At 47.2% G+C, this 19387-nt stretch overlaps 1 protein-coding gene across 1 annotated transcript in view; it reads right to left on the bottom strand.

The window, feature by feature from the left end:
• The window catches only part of Dnah2 (dynein axonemal heavy chain 2), a 114796-nt gene that overhangs the window by 70352 nt on the left and 25057 nt on the right, over window positions 1-19387 (bottom strand). The window contains exons 12-18 of the mRNA XM_059270970.1: window positions 18993-19122; window positions 18561-18743; window positions 16881-17095; window positions 2973-3119; window positions 1561-1717; window positions 958-1197; window positions 115-303 (exon numbers count right to left, since the gene is read on the bottom strand). Of these exons, the coding sequence (XP_059126953.1) occupies window positions 115-303; window positions 958-1197; window positions 1561-1717; window positions 2973-3119; window positions 16881-17095; window positions 18561-18743; window positions 18993-19122 (1261 nt within the window). The remainder of the gene's footprint in view (window positions 1-114; window positions 304-957; window positions 1198-1560; window positions 1718-2972; window positions 3120-16880; window positions 17096-18560; window positions 18744-18992; window positions 19123-19387) is intronic.

The raw sequence follows: 19387 nt of genomic DNA on the forward strand, positions 1-19387 counted from the left end.
TGGGGAAATGATGTGATTCTATTTTAATGTTTTAAATTTTCGAGAAGAATTGGAAGAAGCGGAGGACGAAGGTGGGATGGTTTTTGAGGTGTTGGCGGCTCGGCGGCCCCTTACCTGTGCCACGCCCCCCTGCATTTCATTCTGTAAAATGACAAGGACTCGGAAAAGTGGGTTTGGAGTCGTCTTCCCGTCCCCACTGATGGCCTTGGAAAGTTCCAGCAGTGACCACTTCACATTCATGCGCAGGGCATCCTCCATCATGTGATCCAACCGTATTGTGTAGAGCAGCCACTGCTGCTGAATCTGTGGGGGGTGGGGGGTGGGGGTTCTTCTAGAGAGACCAGCTCAGGACCTGGGGACGTGGGCACCAGCTGATGGGAGACAAGCAAGATGGCTACAGAAACGCAGGGCTCTGGGGGTGGGAGGACAGCTCAGCTGTTAAGAGCACTGGCTGCTCTTACAGAGGACCCGGGTTCAGTTCCCAACACCCACATGGCAGCTCATGACCTGACACCCTCCTCTGGCCACCGAGTGCAGCAGGTACACATACATGTGGGCAAAAACACTCACAAATATAAAGACAAATCTTTAAAGGAACAGAGGCGCCGGGCAGTGGTGGCGCACGCCTTTAATCCCAGCACTCCGGAGGCAGAGCCAGGCGGATCTCTGTGAGTTCGAGGCCAGCCTGGGCTACCAAGTGAGTTCCAGGAGAGGCGCAAAGCTACACAGAGAAACCCTGTCTCGAAAAACCAAAAAAAAAAAAAAAAAAAAAAAAAAGGAACAGAGGCAAGATCCTGGATGCTGCAAGAGGAGACTTCAAACACTGAAGGCGAGCTGCATTTGGGACCAGGGTAGGACGTTTGAGAAACACACATTGGCGAACGGGCCAGGAGGGTAGTAGTGAGGTAGGAGGGTATGTGGGCTTCCCTACCACAACCCCAGTCGCAGGATGCCTACATCAGGGCCGTCATTCTTGAAGACTTCGTAGGAGTTGGTCATGATGTTCACCACATCCTGGTGCAGGTTCACCAGCTTCTGCTGTACAGTCATCCGATGCTCCCTCTGGGCCTCCTCGAACTCCAGGTCCCTGTACACCCGTTTGCCCGTGATGCGCACCAGCAGCATCTCTGACATCTCCTGGGCCTTCCAGCCGATGGTCAGAGTGGATGCCTTGAAGTCATTCACAATCGTCTGCACCTGGAATCAGACCCACGAACAGTTCACAGGCGGCACCTCCTATGACATATATCCCCTCGAACTGTGCCGACACCTTGTATATTCCTTCCCGTGAAGGTTGGGTTGAGGCCCTCTGGACCTGATTCTACTCTCCCACTTAGCCTCCTGACAGAATTTCTGACATTAAAAAAAAAAAAATCCTTCCCTTCAATGGGGAAATACTTGCCTAACCATGCATAAGATCTCGGGATCAACACTCAGCACCAAATTTTAGAGGGGGAGGGAGTCCTTATCCCAGCATACTTAATTTATTTATATTTATTTTATTTTATAGCATCTTCCATCAGCCTTTCCGACCTTCAGTGTCTGGTGGCCGCAGCCTACCTTGCTGGCGTGTATTCGGCACTCCGTGATGAAGAAGGCACTGGCCCCTTTAAGAGCCCAGTGCAGCTTCTTCAGTCCTGGGTGGATCTTCTTATCCAGGAACCGGATCCGCTCTTTGAACAAGGCCTGCTCATCTGGGGACAGCATGGCAATAATCCTGTGGATGAGAGAAGATTGGTAGCTGGTAGAGAAAACTGTGAGGGCCTCTTCTCCTGCCAGGAAACTTGGCAGTCTCTGAAACTTGCATTCTAGCCTAGGGCTCCAGAAAGAAGCTGTGATCATGCAAATGTTATACACAGTGTGCTGGCCAGGGGCTGGCGAGATGGCTCAGTGGTTAGAGACACTTGCCACTAAATCTTGAAGATCTGAATTCAATTCCTGGGACCCACATAGTGGAAGGAGAGAACTGACTCCCACAGGTTGACCTCTGATCTCTACATGCACACCAAGGCTGGAGAGAGGGCTCAGCAGTTAAGAGCACTTGCTTTTACTCAGGACTCTGGTTCAATTCCCTGCCCCGACATGTTTTGCAGCCATTTGTAACTCTAGTCCTGGGGGATCTGACACCCTCTTCTGGCCTCCCCAGGCACCAGGCCTGTGTGTGGTGCACAGAGAAAACACCCACGCACACTAAATAAATACATAAAATGTAAGATGTGCTACCCAACACTAGCTGTATGGAGCTTGAAATGTGGCCTATGCCAGGGGCAATTTTTTAATTAAGTAATTTAAATGGAAGTAGCTACACGCAGCTAACGGTCACCACACTGAATGTATCCTTTCTAGACGGTCAAACAGAACAAATGTTCCATCCCCTTGGACTTTCACTGAGGTGAAAAAGGTCTGTAAGACTGTCTTCCCGAAATCCGTCTGTTAAAACCTTCCCTTCTGCCGTGGTATACTAGGCCTTGGGGGCTGGTTAGAACATGGATGGGATTGGTGTCTTGAGGAGGAGACTCATTCTACACGGAAGACTGTCAGGTGGCCATTTAGAAATCCACCCTATGGCCAGAGGACCTCACCTGACGCTGGCCCTGGCCCTCCCCTGACCGTGAGCCTCCCAAGCTTCCAGAACTGTTTGGTTATTTCTAAGCCATCCAATCCGTGATACTTGGACAGAGATGGGTCCCAGCAGGTCAAAGGCTGGGGGATGGAACTAGATGGGGGACGTGGCCTTGCTTCAGTGACTCTGACGCTATTCCATGCCCACGATCCTAATGTCACCCCGTTTTGAGTGCCCTGGGCTGGTTACTTTGGCTCTCTCCCGTTGAGGGATAGAACTAACGGCAGGGCCGTAAGAGTGGGAAATGGGAAAGTGTGTTTCAGGACGGAAGAAACACGATGGGTGGGAACAGACCACGTCCTCAGGCAGCTACGGTAAACACAAGGCCGTGACGGGGACCGCAGCCCACCTATTGTAGTCTCGAGCAACAAGGAGCAGGTTCTCCCGGAGAATGCGCAGGTCCTCGGCGCGTTCAGCCACGTTCATCACATAGTGCGGTGTCTCAAACAGCAGCCGCTCCCAGTAGTCAATCTCCACGAAGAGAACCAGGAGCATCCTGGGAGAGAAGGCAGAGCAGCTGAGGGCGTCAGGAGGGGTGTGGGAGCACAGAGGGGCCATCTGACCGAAACCAAGCAGGCCTTCCAGGTGACAGGCAGACAGGGCACAACTGTCGCTGCTTCCCCAAACCATGAGAACAGCAGCAGCGGGGATTTCTGGGCGTCTGGGGCAAACGCCCACACAGGTACAAGGTGACAACAAGTAGTCCTGGAAGTTGAACAGTAGATGACCTGGGTTTGGAGCAGAAGGGGAATTCTAAGTGGGCCAGAGCGACAGCTGGAAACTACCTAGCTCTCTAAAAGCCCCAGGGACCGTGGCTTCAAGGAAACTTCTAGAAGCGGCTTTGAAAGTGAGGCTCAAACAGGAAGGCCAGTGTTAAATTCAAGAAGAAGCTTCCCTGTGTCCTTCCCTGACTCTGTAGAATAGGGGCCTTCCCTGTCTGGTGAGGTACAGGAACAAGCAGAAGGCGACCTTGACTAGGGACTCCAGGCCATGAAGACGAGTCGTAGCCTGAGAGGTGAGCGGGGTATACACGGCCATCCACAAGCTCAGAACTAAGACCCTAGCCTTCTCGCTTCCTGAGAAATCCACCCTATGGCCAGTAGACCGGAGGTCCCAAGTGTCAAGATGTATTTGAGGGCATGAGGTACACCAAGAAAGGACCCAGTTTGGAAGATTCTTTTCTGAGGTCTCTGACTAGCGTGGGAGGAAATGTCTAATGATGACTTTGGGAACACTTCTCACTGCTGACGAACCTGCCCATCCCACCCACCCCCCAGTGCTTCCAATCAGTTTCCAATTCCTTTCCTACAAAGTGAATACAATGTACCCGAGGAGCTTTTCTATTCTTTTTCTAATCTGCAAGGGATCTTGTTCGCTTGCTTTGGTATTTTGCTACCCAGGCTGGCCTTGACCTCACTGAGGATGACCTTGAACTCCTGATATTCCTGCCTCCATCTCCCAAGTGGTGCGATTAGGGGTGCACATCACCATGTCCAGGTGCCAGAGTGACGCTTGTGTCCTGTTCTCTCTTATGAGTTCTCTTTCATTGCGTGACAGTTTTGTTATTTTTCATGTGTATGCCAAGCAGACCTTTGGCTCTCTTGCTTGCTTGTTTAGGTTTTTACCCTTGGTACTCACAAAGTTCAAAATGATGGCAAAAGAACTCAAAAATCCAAACAAGGAAAAAGTAAAATGAACAGAAAACAGGAAAAAGGGGGCACAGGGGTATAAGTTAGAGAAGACCTTCTCTAGAGAAAAAAATTTCTAGAGAAAAAATAGAAAATACCCTATTTATAATTTTATGTTGTGTTAGAGGGAATGCTGTGTTGAATATAAAAATTTATTTCACTTATTAATGACATCCCAAACTTGAGAGTCCCGAGTGTCCTTTGCCTCCAGTCTACCTAGGTCCCCTTTCCATTCAGTGGGCCATCCCTCTGCCACACCCAGGGATCCTTCACAGCTCCTCTGGAGGCTGCGTCCAGCTTCCTCTCTGCCTCACCCCGCTTGTTTCAAGTTTATCCAAACCACCGGCTCTCTGACTTCACGAAAACCTTCAGGTGGTGATTTTTACTTCCGTCCTGTTCACTCCCTCAGCTGACCCTGCTGACCTTTCTTTGTGTTTTTTATTTGTTCTCTGTGCTGGGAATGGAAGCCACTTTCCAGGGTCTGGTCCATGCTAACTCCACTGAGCTAACAGCCCTCAGTCCCAGCCCCTCATCTCAGCCGCTCTATTAGCAATCTTCACTCTTTTGTCTTCAGTCTAATATCTCACAAAAACTCCAACACAAGCCAGCCATGTTAGGGCACGCCTTTAAGTCCAGCACTTAAAGTCCACTCGGGAGGCAAAGGCCGGCATATCGACTGCAAGTTTGAGACTCGCCTGGCCTATAGACATTTCAAGTTCCAGGCAGGGGTGGGGGGTGGGGGTTGAAGTCTATTATCCTCCAGGCTAAGTCATGTGAACGCAGCTCAGCAATGCTGATAAAAACCACAGATTAGTCCAGCCTCACTCTGAATTCTCCCCCGAGGCCTGCCAGGGCTCTCCAGGCTACAGCCTGTGTCTTTCCCAGAGTGCTCTCGTACTCTCTTCATCCAGATTTCAAGTTGTATTACAAAGGATAATAACAAAAAACACTGTGGTATGGGCATGGAAACAGACATTTCGATCGACGGAATAAAACTGAAGACTGGACATCACTCCAGACATCTACAGATAGCTTATTTGTTCATTTGTTTGTTTTTTGAGACAGGGTTTCTGTGTAGCCCTGGCTGTCCTGGAACTCATTATGTAGATCAGGCTGGCCTTGAACTCATAGATCCACCAGCCTCCGCCTCCTGGGTGCTGGGACTAAAGGAGTGTTGCCACCATGCCTGGCTGATAGCTGATTTTTGCCATGGGTGTCAGGGTCCCCTGAAACTGGAGTTAAAGACAGGTGTGAGCTGCCATGTGGGTGCTGGGAATTGAACTCGGGTCCTCTGGAAGAAGAGTCAGTGCTCTTAACCCCTGGGCCATCTCTCCAGCCCATTAGCTGATTTTTAAAAAGAAAAAAAAATACACACTGGAGAAAAGAAAGCATCTTCAACAAATGGTGCTGGTTAAACTGGACGGCTGAATGGAGAAGAATGAAAACAGATCCGTGTCTACCATCCTGCACAAAACTCAACTCCAAATGGATCACAAACCTCACCATAAGATCAGATGCCCTGGGCTGGAGAGATGGCTCAGTGGTTAAGGCACCGACTGTTCTTCCAGAGGTCCTGAGTTCAATTCCCAGCAACCACATGGTGGCTCAACCACTTGTAATGAGATCTGCTGCCCTCTTCTGGCCTGCAGGGACACATGTAGGCAGAACACTGTATACATAATAAATAAATAAATCTTTAAAAAAAAAAAAAAAAAAAACAACAGATGCCCTGAATCTGAATCTGGCAGAACAGGGGAATAGGCTTGAGGTCACGAAAGGCCTTTCTGAACAGTATGCTAGCAGCAAAGGCATTGAGATCAACAATTAATAACTGTGACCTTATGAAGATACAGTTTCCATACAGAAAAAGACACCATCATTTGAGCAAAGCTGCAGCCTACAGATTGGGGAGAAATCTTTAACAATTATCTGTCTTCAAGGCACTATCTGAAATCCCACTCTTCCCCAAGCTAGTCTCTCCCGGGGAAAGTCATCAGGTGAGAACTCCATCTGCTTCCCGCAGCAGAATGTGTGAACTGACCTGTCCCATGATGATGCTCCCTGCACATTTATGACTGTAAATTCCTTCTCCTTCAGATTGAAGCTCCCTGGGGCTCTGTCCTCCCTCAGGAGCTACACTCTGCCTACAGTTCCCTCAACATACCACTTCCTTCCCACCACCGGAATACGGCCAAACTCTGTCCTTTCAAAAGAGAATATACTAAAAACAACCCTTCCTTGATTCCTCCAGGTACCATCCTCTGCCTACTTTTTTTTTTTTTTTTTTTCTGAGACAGCATTTCTCTGTGTAGCTTTGGAGCCTGTCCTGGATCTTGCTCTGTAGCCCAGGCTGGCCTCGAACTCACAGAGATCCACCTACCTCTGTCTCCCGAGTGATGGGATTAAAGGCCTGCGCCACCACCACCCCTTCTCCATCATTCTTATCCCAAGGGTAGGCACCCCACTCCCAACCCTTCCTCCGCTCCACCCACACCTCTTAGAGAACTCACCAAGAATTCCCACAGCTACACCAAAGGAGACTTTGTAGCTTCTTGGTCTTATCGTCCCCAACCTTTGTGCAGACCTTTAAAAATAGACTTTTATCTTATTTTATGTATATGGCTGTTTTGTCTACATGTACCTCTACGTACCACCTCTGGAAAGCCAGAAGGGAGCACTGGATCCCCTAGAACTATAGTTACAGATAGTTGTGAGACTCCATGTGGGTGCTGGGAACTGAACCCAGGTTTCTCTGGAAAAGCAGCCAGTGATCTTTACCACTAGACCATTTCTCCAGCCCCTCTCCACTGGTTTTAATACAATGGTGAATCCTCCACTTTCTGAATACTCCCCTTTCCTCAGACCCACTCTTCCCCACAGTTCTCTCCTGTGATCTCTTCACTTACTATCTGTCCTCTCTACAGTCTTGAGGTTCATTTCACTGGAACACAGTAAGGAATCTGCTACCTCTCTAGTCCCCTAAAATGGGGAACCGGAAGGTTCTTCATCTCCAGTAATTCCTCCAGGTTGACTAACCCACTCTCACGGCTTCGGTTGCCTCTGAAAGCTGATCAGTTCCCCAATCTACCCAGCTGAGCTCTATGTGTCCAGCTGCCCAGAGACATCTCTCCCCAGCTTGTCTCACAGGTGCCGCAAACCCAATGTGTCCACAGACAGAGGAATCATCGCAAGACTTGGAGCTCCTGTCTGAGGATAGAGCATCCAAGGAAGAGGACCACAGCAGGAAGAGGACCACCCCAGGAAGAGGACCACCCCAGGAAGAGGACCACCCCAGGAAGAGGACCACCCCAGGAAGAGGACCACCCCAGGAAAAGGACCACCCCAGGAAGAGGACCACCCCAGGAAGAGGACCACCCCAGGCAAAGGACCAGCCAAGGAAGAGGACCACCCCAGGAAGAGGACCACCCCAGGAAGAGGACCGCCCCAGGAAGAGGACCGCCCCAGGAAGAGGACCACCCCAGGAAAAGGACCCGCCCAGGAAGAGGACCACCCCAGGAAGAGGACCGCCCCAGGAAGAGGACCACCCCAGGAAGAGGACCGCCCCAGGAAGAGGACCGCCCCAGGAAGAGGACCACCCCAGGAAAAGGACCCGCCCAGGAAGAGGACCACCCCAGGAAGAGGACCGCCCCAGGAAGAGGACCACCCCAGGAAGAGGACCGCCCCAGGAAGAGGACCGCCCCAGGAAGAGGACCACCCCAGGAAGAGGACCGCCCCAGGAAGAGGACCACCCCAGGAAGAGGACCGCCCCAGGAAGAGGACCACCCCAGGAAAAGGACCAGCCCAGGAAGAACAGTACACAGGAAGACATCAGACAGGAAGACAGCACACAGGAGAACGGCACACAGGAGGACGGCACACAGGAGGAACACCAAGGAAGAGCACTACCCACACCTACCCATGGACCAAGGACTGTGCATGCCTTCCCACGGCCTCACTTTCCAACGTCCTACCCATTACTAACTCTGTTTTTTATAAAGCAAAACTCAGAAATTCAGTTCTCTCCAAGGAATGTGTAACTCCAATGCCATGGTAAATGGCATTATTTATATCTAAAACTAGAAGGCAAACTCCATCTAAAGGGCTAGAACTACAGTTGTCACCATATAGGAATATGGACCTCATCTGGCTACATTTTCTGACTTCAAGACAGGCTGGCAGAGTCAATTCCTTTTTTTTTTTTTTTTTCCTTTTTCTTTTTTTTAAAGACAGGGTCTTACTATGTAGCAGCTCTAGGTGTCCTGGAACTCACTATGTAGACCAGGCTGGCCTCGAACTCACAGAGATCAGCTTGCCTCTGCTTCACCAGTGCTGGGATTAAAGGCGTGAGCCTCCGTACCCACTCAGAAAGTCAATTCTTCTACAAACACCTACATTGTTTACATCATCACCAACTCCTATTGAAAACACTAAGGAGGTAACTTCTGGACTACTAGCAATGGTCTCTACTGAAATAGTAGCAGCAAGGGGTGTGTGCTTTATATAGCTTTTTGTTAAACTGAACACGCAATTTTTAAGTATGTCTGTGTGTTGTGTGATATATTTTATAATAAAAACTGTTCTTGGGGCAGGAGAGATAGCTCAGTGGTTAAGAGTACTGGATGCTCTTCCAGAGGACTCAGTTCAACTCCCAGCACCCACATGGCAGGTAGCAACGCTCTGCAGCTCCCGTTTCAGAGGATCCAATACTTTCTTCTGACCTCAGACGCATACATATGAACACTTATACACATAAAATAATAATTTAAAAAATTAATGTTCAGCCAGGCAGTGGTGGTGCGCACCTCAGCAATTGAGAGGCAGAGCCAGGCAGATCTCTGTGAGTTCAAAGCCAACCTTTGATCTACACAGCGAGATCCAGGACAGGCACCAAAACTACAACAGAGAAACCCTACCTGAAAAAAACAAAACAAAACAAACAAACAAAAAATTAATGTTCTAATACATTTTTAGAAAAGAAAAATTAAACTATTTTAAACAATAAGATATTTATAAAAATAGATGCAGCGTCAGTCAGCTCAAATGGCCAGAACTGCAGTGAGCTATATAAAGCTGATGAATTATTTCTGGGACTGGGCTGCCCTTTGGCTCAGATTCATGTGTGCATCTGGATAAACTACACACACACACACACACACACACACATACACACACACACTGTGCGTGTACGCCATTTGACATACTTGCTCCTGATTGGCGTTCAGAGAGGTTATCTCCAAGGGTACTCTCCTTTTTCTTTCTTTTTTTAAGATTTATTTATTTATTATATATACAATATATACAGTATTTATTATATATACAATATATACAGTATTCTGCCTGCATGTGTCCCTGCATACCAAGATGGGGCACCAGATTTTATTACAGATGGTTGTGAGCCACCATGTGGTTGCTGGGAATTGAACTCAAGACCTCTGGAAGCTCACCAGTGCCCTTAACCTCTGAGCCATCTCTCCAGCCTGGTACTCTCCTCTTTCAAACCCAACTGCTCTTAACCTCAAGAAGCGCTGGTTGAGACCCACAGAAATCCTTAGGGTGCTCTGCCTCCAGGAAGTCAGTATAGCTTGTGCAGTTTTGATGGCACGAATTTTGTTGAAAAACAGTGTTTTTGTTTTGTGTTTTGTGATTTGTTTTTAAGTAGGGTCTCATGAAGCCCCAGCTAGCCTTGAACTCACTATATAGCCAAAGATGACCTTGAACTCCTGATCCTCCTAAGAGCTAGGATTGCTGGTGTGCCCTAGCACCCCTAACTGAAAACCAGTTTTTAATAGAAATAAAATAATTAGTATGCACTTTCCTCTGGGATGTCTGGCTCTTATATACTGAAGTTAATAAAGACTGTAATAGTTGAAGACGTATTTTTAGATGATGCTAGCTATGAGGTAATCTGTCATCCATTTACATTTTGGGGGGGAAAAACCCCAAAGTTTTCTAGTGTAAAAGTTGTAATCAGATAGACATTGTCATGGAGGAAAAGAGCAATGGCAATTAAAGCAGAACAAGCTATCAGAGATTATTTATATATATAAATAAACATACTGAAAAGTGACTTGTGAGCAAAAAGCAAGATGTAATTTGAAGAGAGGGTGATATTTTTGGACAGAAATACTCAAAATCATAGATTTCATTCTTCTAAACCTAACCTATAAGCTTAACCTAATACATATTCTAATAAAAATAGTAATGTGACTATTTTAGGAACTAAAAAAAATGTTAACAAAATTCTTATGAGAAATACGCATCAAAAACAGCTGGGAATTTTAAAAAGAGAGTAATAATTATAATTTAAGAAGAGGACAATAATTAAGACAATTTGGTTCTTGCACATGATAAGTCAGAAGAGTGAGTCCAAAACAGAGATTTGCTGGGAGATTTTTTTCTTATTATAAAGGTAGCAACTCAATAGACGTCTGGGATCTGGCTAGCGGCAGCATGCTTGCCTAGCCTGTACCCAGCTCTGGGTTTGACCTCCAGCAGTGTAGAAAAAGAAACAAATTAACAAGATTAGGTCAACTTGCTTGCAATCTATTTAAATATATAAAACACAAGTTGAATCTGTAACATTTTCCCTACACCACAGTAAATTTCAAATGGATTCAAGGCCTAAATGTAAAGGGCAAAATCAAGCAACCTGGTGGTGGGCGCTTCTCATGCCAGCACTTGTGTGGTAGAGGCAGGAAAATCAAGACATCAAGGTCATCCTCATAGCAAATTCAAGGGCATCCTGGGCACAGGGGATGCTGTCTCAAAACTTATACACACACACACACACACACACACACACATACACCACCATTTTGTCTGTTCTACAGTCAAGGAATAATACAAAAGACAATATCACATCTTAAACTTTCCAAAGAATTCTATTTTCACCTTAAAAGGAGAATAATTTAAAGAATAAAATTGCCGAGTGGTGGCAGCAGATACCTTTAATTCCAGCACTTGGGAAGCAGAGGCAGGCAGATCTCTGTGAGTTCAAGGCCAGCCTGGTCTACTACAGAGCAAGTTCCAGGACAGGCTCCAAAGCTACACAGAGAAACCCTGTCTCAAAAACACAAAAAACAAACAAACAAAAAGAATAAAATTATTTTCAAATGCTCATTTATTTGTGATATATGTTTTAAGAGACTGTGGAAGTTGAAATCCTATTTTGTTTCTGTTTTTGTTTTTATTTGGTTTTTCAAGACAGGGTTTCTCTTTGTAGCTTTGGAGCCTAGCCTGGAACTCACTGTGCAGCCCAGGCTGGCCTTGAACTCACAGAGATCCACTTGTCTCTGTGTCCTGAGTGCTGGGATTAAAGGCATGCGCCACCGCCACCCGGCTCTGTTTTTGTTTTTTAAACATGGAAAATCTCCACTAACATAGGTATTATTTATGAAGCCGTTAAAATTTCTTCAAAATGAAGAAGCCTCACTGAAATACAAACAAACAGAGGGTCACCAGACATTCAATGACGGTCTTTGAAGTAGGCGGTAAAGGCCGAAATCCGGGAAAATTGTTTTCCACCTAGAACTATAACCTCAGGCAAATGCACAAATGTGGAGGCAAATAACCTCTGTCGCCAGCCATGCAAGAACTCAAACCTTCACTCCCACGAGTCATTTCTTGAAAAACTACCAAAGGATGCATGTTACCAAAACAAAGGCATGAACCAACCAAGAGGAAGTCAGAGGAAATGAACAGATAAACGAAGAAATAAGAGGGCTGAGGCTGTAGTTCAGTGGGAGAGAACTTGTCTCCCAGGCACAAGGTCCTGGGTTTAGTCCTCAGCATTGAAGAAGAGATCAAAAATTCAAAGAAACCAAAAAGAGACTCACAGAAGTTCCACAAGGACTGTTCTGAAACAGACCTTGAGACGAGTCATTGATGAAGCCACTTTGAGAAACTGAGGCCCATGGCATTAGAGCACATTAGAGGGTGGGGGAAATATTATTTGAAGGCATTTTATTAGTTGATTTGTAGGAATTCATGGCAATGAACAGTGTGCTCACAAAATAAATATTAATTATTAATTCCAAAATGACAAAATATCATTCAAGCAAAGAAAGAGCTACCTCAGGCCCCTCATCCAGACGCAAGAGTTTCAAAGCCTCTGGTGGATGCCCGAAACCTTGGATGGTATCAAACCATGGGTGGAATTTTTTTCTTATAAATCCATACCTATAAGAAGTTCAATTAAGAATTAGGTGCAGCCAGGCTTGGAGGTACATGACTGCAATCCTAACACTAAGGAGGCTGAGGCAGGAGGATTGCCTCCAAGTTCTAGGCCAGCCTAGGCTACAGAGTGAGAAGATGTTTCAAAAGGAAAAAAAAGGGAATTAAACACAGTAAGAGATCAACAGAATAATTATAATAATACACTGTAGTAAAAGCTAAGAGTAGATTCTTTCTCTTTTGAAAGAGTCAAAACAAACAGGAATATTTCTGACTACAGTTGAGGAGGAGTTACTCTATTAACACAAAGTGACATGGCTTATCAGCTAGCGACACAGTCGTCAATGCTGAAAATCAATTGTCCCAAACTGTGTTACAGCCGTGAGGGAGGGTGCAGGGCTTGAATGGACGTAGGGCATTTCTGGTAGTCCGAATATATCCTCCTATGTTTTCAAACTGGAAAGGTTAAGTTCCCTGGGGCAAGTATACTGGCAAATCACACACCAAAATAGCTCTTCATTTTTCTCATCTTGACAGGATTTTAAAAAATAACTTGAAGGTAAATTATCAAATTTTGTCAGTCAGCAGGATGAAATTGGACAGTAACTCTGAGGCTGCTCTAATGAGCCTATTTAAAAACAAAACAACAACAAAAAAGAAACCTTTTTTAGAATGATGGTCAGCCTCGACAGAATTTTGTCAATACATTTCAAGAGCACAAATTTTATTTTATTGGCAAACATAACTTCTTTCAAAATCCGTTTGGGGGATGACTTTTTTAAAAGCTGTTTTATAACGTATTCCCGAGATAGACAAAGTGAGGGCCGCCAGGGCAGTGCTGATAGCCCAGAACGAACAGACCATGAGAGACCAGGAACAAAAGCCTGGGTAGGCACCCTGTCCCGGGCAGGTCTGGGGGAGTTCCGCCCTCCTATCCATGGGCGATAACACAGCTCTTCAATCAGGGCACCCAGGACATCTGGAACACGTTTGCATTAAGTGCAATCCGTGAAGCTCCTCTGGCCATAAAACGTGGTAAAAGCCCATTTGGGTTTCAGAGTTCAAATATTTGGGCTATAAGGTGGGAAAGGCCCTTGAAGGGTCACACAAATGCTATTAGGGACTGGAAGGCTCCCAGGACTTACAGTTAGGTAATTCTGAGGACCGGCAGGGACATTGCGAAAGTATGCTTATCAAGGTTGAAACCAGACCTTAACATGAAGGATACGCCCGATAAAGTTATCTGCACTCCTGGGGGTGCTAAGAGGTTTCGGAGCTGAAACTGTCTCTGATTTCTTTATGGGTTTAATCAGCTCAGACTTTTTTTTTCTTTCTTATCTATTATTTACTGAGTTGAGGCAATTTTATCCTAAAATCACAAAACGTAATATAAGGTTCCTCATAGTTCTCTAGAGAACAACCGTCAGAGGACAGGAACACTTCTATTTGGAAGAAATGCTTAGCTGTTGTCTGGTCTCAGATACATCTAGGTCATAAATAATGTCCCAGTGTGTGTGTGTGTGTGTGTGTGTGTGTGTGTGTGTGTGTGTGTGAAACACTAATACAAGGAGAATACAAAAGGCATTTCAGGAGGGGTCAGGGAGATGGCTCAGCTGTAAAGGCCCCTGCCACGAAGCCTGACCACAGAGTTCGAATCCACAGGATAGAGAAGAACACCGACTCCCACAAGCTGCCCTCAGACCTCCACAGATGCTCCACATACAAACAAACAAATAAATAAATGCAGGGAAACGACTGTTCCCGGCAGACAATTACAGCAGGCATCTATCCTAACCACACGGACATCCCATCCTTCCATCTTCTAGAAAGCCGAGCACCGGGGAGAAGGGACTGACGAAATCTCAGACATGAACAACTTAAGACAGAAAAACTTTGTGATTGGAATATAATCTCTTACTTTTTTTAAGTTTTGGTGACATCATGAATGTAATTTTTCTTATTTATAGATTTATTTATTTACTTCGTGTGTGTGTGTGTGTGTGTGTGTGTGTGTGTGTGTGTGTGTGTGTGTGTGTAGAGGTCAGAGGACAACTTGTGGGAGTCAGCCCTCTCCGTCCACCACTCGGGTTCAAGAGATAGAGCTTCCGGTCACCAGCCTGGCAGCAAGTACCTTTAGCTTCGGGGCCACCTCACTGGAAAAAGGACGAATACTGGCCAAGTGTGCTCACACCATATTAATCCACAGTTGTCCATTAGGGAGACTCTCTAGCATGGCACCTTTGAGCATGTCCAGCCTAACAGAGACTACATCTTGAGACTCAGCCCCATTATGTGCCTACAAATGTTATAACCAGTTATAACTGTCTATATAAATATGTAACTAGTTATAAATCGGTTTATATAGTATGTAGATAACCAGTTATAATATAATCCTGACCTAATGTTCCTTCTCTTCAGAATCTCAAATCAACATAAGAGGCAATTTAAAACTCTTAAGTTTTTTTTGGGTGGGGGGCGGTATTGTTTTGAGACAGGATCTTGCTTTGTGACTTGCCTGGCCTGGAACTCCCCATGTAGACCATGCTGACCTGGAACTCACAGAGACACACCCACTTCTGCCCCCCAGGTGCTGGGATTAGAGACATGCATCACCATGCCAGGCAAGGTTTATTTATGTAATGTGTGTGAGTGTTTTGCCTGCATGTATGTATGCACATCCCATGAGTGCCTTGTACCAACACAGGTCAGAAGAGGGTGTCCTGCGCCTGGAACTGGAATTACAGACAGTTGGGAGCTGCCATGTGGGTGCTGGGAAACAAACCCAGGTCCTCTGCTGAGCAATTGCTCCAGCCATGAGGCATTCTTTTATGGCTCAGTTGTGTGCCAAAGCTACAAAACTGAGAACCAGAGCAGATGTACAGCACCTATCACGGGTCAAACTCTTCTCCCACACCTCTGTTTTCTTCCTCACACCGTGCTCCCTAACCGCTCCTCATCTGTGTGGCTTCTAGTGCTCCCATTCCCCCAACCAATGGCCACACCTCCCGCCTCATGCTGTCTCTCTCTCTCTCTCCAACTTGATCCTCTCACTTCCTTTCTGGGTGTCACCTCCCTGGTCAGGCCCCTTCTCTTGTGCTCCCATTCCCCCAACCAATGGCCACACCTCCCGCCTCATGCTGTCTCTCTCTCTCTCCAACTTGATCCTCTCACTTCCTTTCTGGGTGTCACCTCCCTGGGCAGGCCCCTTTAGCTGTCCAGGAGAGACACGGTCCTACTTGTCCCTGGACCTCCATCTCCCTTCTGCATTTTGTCCAACAAATATGGGTGTTTTGAGCTAAAGCCAAAACCAGAAGGACAGCCTAGGAGCTCAGGAATTGGCGCTCACCACGGGACACAGGTGAAAAGAGGTAAGAGAAAGCCCAACCAATCAAATCGAAATCTGTCTGCTGATTAGGAAAAACACCGTCACCGGAAGGTTCACGTCCATGAAGACATGCCTCACAGCCCCTGCTCTTTTTCTGCTCTTGGGTAGAACTGTCAACTGACAGAATGGCCTTGGGAACAGGGACTCCGGCCACTTTACACCCCCCTGTGCCTGCCTCAGTTTCTAGCATGTACACAGTGCTCAGTTTGTTTGATTTGGGGATCTTCTGGGGTTTGGTTTTGTTTTTTGAGTGCATCCCAAACTCGCGAGACTCCCCTGCCTTAGCTTTCTGTTTGGGGATTGAACCACCACACCTGGTGGTTTATAGTCTTAATAATTGACGAACTAGTTACCTTTTTTAAAATGACAGTACAAAGGTGGTGGTGTTTTAAAGCTGTTGGGGAGAGGACGGATCTTAGGAAGAGCCAGACTAGGGTCAGGGTTTAGATGCCTTAGCTGGGCTGCCACAGCCATCTAGTGGCAGAACAGCGGCATCACTAGTTCAGTACTCTAGTGACTGGTTAAAATCATGGTTGGTTGGCTGGTTGGTTAGTGTCTGTTTGCCTCTTTCTTAAAGTAAAACTGCTGTAAAGCTAATTTTTTTTTTCAGTACTGAGGATTGAACCTAAGACCTCAGTTCCAACCTAGGTAAAATTAAAATTAAGAAGTGATAGCACGCCTTTACTCCCAGCACTTGGGAGGCAGAAGCAGGCAGGTCTCTGAGTTCAAAGCCAGTCTGGTCTATATAGCAAGTTCCTATCTGAGGGGTGGGGAAAGGAGTGATAGCAGCTGAGTGTGGTGGAGCACAGCTGTAATCCCAGCACCATATTGAGGCCAAAGAATCACAAGTTCAAAGCCAGACTTAACTACACAGCGAAAACCAGTCTCAATAAAGTCAGAGAGCAGAAAAGATACGGAGGGGAGAGGGGACCCAAGACAGGAGTTAAGTTCCTGGGACAGTGAGAGGAGACTGGCACCGAGGACGGGAGAGGTGGTAGGGTGGGTCCTGTACTTGTCAAAGTTGACATCCAGCATGCCCGCTTTCTCTAGGCTAATTCGTAAGAGTGGCGTGTCCAGCCGTCGAATGCAGTCCTTGTCCAGCGTTGCTGTCCACTCTTGGAAGGTTTTTCGAACGAGCTCATCAATGGCTTGGACCATCTGCTGATAGGTGTGTACACTCTCCTCTCCAGTCCCAATATGGGGCAGGAAATGGGCGCCAGAAAGGCACTGGGGGAGGAACAGATGGGAAGTCTGTTTACCCAGACCTGCTACACATGTCCATTTGCACACGCACACCCCTCGGCCCCTGGAGGGAGACTGAGGCTGGGGAGCTAGGAGGAGGGCGGGACCAAACAGACAGGAAGTAAAGCACACTGAAGACTCAAGGTGAATACCTTAGACCAAAGAAGAGGGGCAGAAAGGGGCAAATCAGACAGAGAGGGACCTGAGGGCTTGTTCTTCAGCGCATTCCAGGCTCAGCCCAGTCATCTGCAGACTCCCTTACTCTCTCTCAGAACCAATCAGGTGACAGCAGGTGAAGATCTAACAGCTTTCACCCTACCCCCCCCCCCCCCCCCGCTCCCATTCTAGGTGGTTTTATGTCAACTTGACACAAGCTAGAGTCACCAGAGGAAGGAGCCTCATCTGAGGAAATGCCTCCATGGGATCCAGCTGTAAGGCATTTTCTCATTTAGTGACCAATGGGCCCAGCCCATGGTGGGTGGTGCCATCCCCCCCTGGGTCTATAAGAAGGCAGACTGAGCAAGCCAGGGGAAGCAAGCCAGTAAGCAGCTCCCCTCCATGGCCTCTGCATCAGCTCCTGCCTCCGGGATCCTGCCCTGTTTGAGTTCCTGTCCTGACTTCCTTCAGTGATAAACAGCGATGTGGAAGTGTAAGTCAAATAAACCCTTTCCTCCCCAACTTGCTTTTCGGCCATGGTGGGTTTGTTTGTTTGGGTTTTGTTTTTTTTTTTTTTTTTTTTTGGTTTTTTTTTTTTTTTTTTAGATTTATTTATTATGTATACAGTGTTCTGTCTGCAGGCCAGAAGAGGGCACCAGATCTCATTACAGATGGTTGAGAGCCACCATGTGATTGCTGGGAATTGAACTCAGGACCTCAGGAAGAGCAGCCAGTGCTCTTAACCGATGAGCCATCTCTCCAGCCCACGGTCATGGTGTTTTGCTGCAGTAATAGAAACGCTATCTAAGTCACCCCCAAAAGTTTGTTTCTAAATTGAAGGGTGAATGGGGCTGGAGAGATGGCTCAGGGGTTAAGAGCACTGGCTGCTCTTCCAGAGGACCCAGGGTTCAATTCTCAGAACCCACATGGCAGCTCACAATTGTCTGTAACTCCAGTTCCAGAGGAACCAACACCATTACACAGGCAACACACCAATGCACATAAAAATAAATAACTATTTTTCTGGTACTCTAACTTCCCAGATGCTGGCCTTATGTCCCTCCCCATCTCGTACTAAAATGACCTTGGTTCCACTAGCCACACCTGCCACCTCTGCAAACCAAACCATGGCTTCCCAAGATAACTGAGTCTGCCCCTCCACTTACCCACCGAGTCTCTGGTCATAAGTACTCTCTAAGGACCCTGTCTGGACTTCACCCCTCCCCTCCAGGCTGAAAACAGCCGCACATTTGCTGTCTCACTGAAGACAGTCTAGAAGAGGCCAGACACTTACATTCATGACTCTGTCAATGCGTCGCCGCAGGATCCGCACCCAGTGGGCCTGTCCAGAATACTGAGCCATGTATGGCTCCAGGTATGGCCATTTCTTGTTCAGCTCACGGTTCACCAGGGCTAATTCACTATTGAACAGCATGTAGAGGTCGACAGCCTTCTTCTCGTAGGTCCGCATGATGGCCTAAGGAACAAGATGACATGCTCCATGGAGGTGGTTCCCTTAGCCTCCTATCCCAGAAGAACATTTCCTGACAGCCACACATGGCAGCCACCGCACTCTTCAGAGATGTGGAGACCACGGAAGCAGAAAGATGGAAGAGAAGAAAACTCAGCAACTGAACAAGAGGGGAAGGACACATGTACAGGCAGGCAGGACAGAGTCTGGAAGCCAAAGAACCAAGGGCAAGAGGCAGGCCTTTGGGGTTCGCACCTCCCGGGTAGCCAGCCTGTGGAAGGTGTCCAAAAGCAGCACTCCATGCTCCACGTCCCGAACCAACTCAAAGGCTGAGGTGATCAAGTTCTGGGTCATCACCTCCAGATCCTTGACCCCAGCACGGAATCTGCACGATCAGAGAGGCCCAGAGAAGTGTGAGTGCCCTTGCCTGCTCCCAACTACATCCCAAGTGTGCTGTCCCTCAGCCCGCATGCCAGGCACATGAGTGCGTGCTTTGTACCAGGAAGCTGTTTAACTCTAGACAGTGCTAGGAGATGAGTCCTTGGCCTTATTTATGCATAAGGAGGCGCAGGCATCTGTGGGTGTGGATTCTCAAACATTTGCTCAGTGTCCTGAAAGGTATCGTCGAACCTAGAACCCGACCAACTACC

The sequence above is a fragment of the Peromyscus eremicus genome, chromosome 8a, assembly GCF_949786415.1.
Source record: "Peromyscus eremicus chromosome 8a, PerEre_H2_v1, whole genome shotgun sequence".
Classification (NCBI taxonomy): Eukaryota; Metazoa; Chordata; class Mammalia; order Rodentia; family Cricetidae; genus Peromyscus; species Peromyscus eremicus.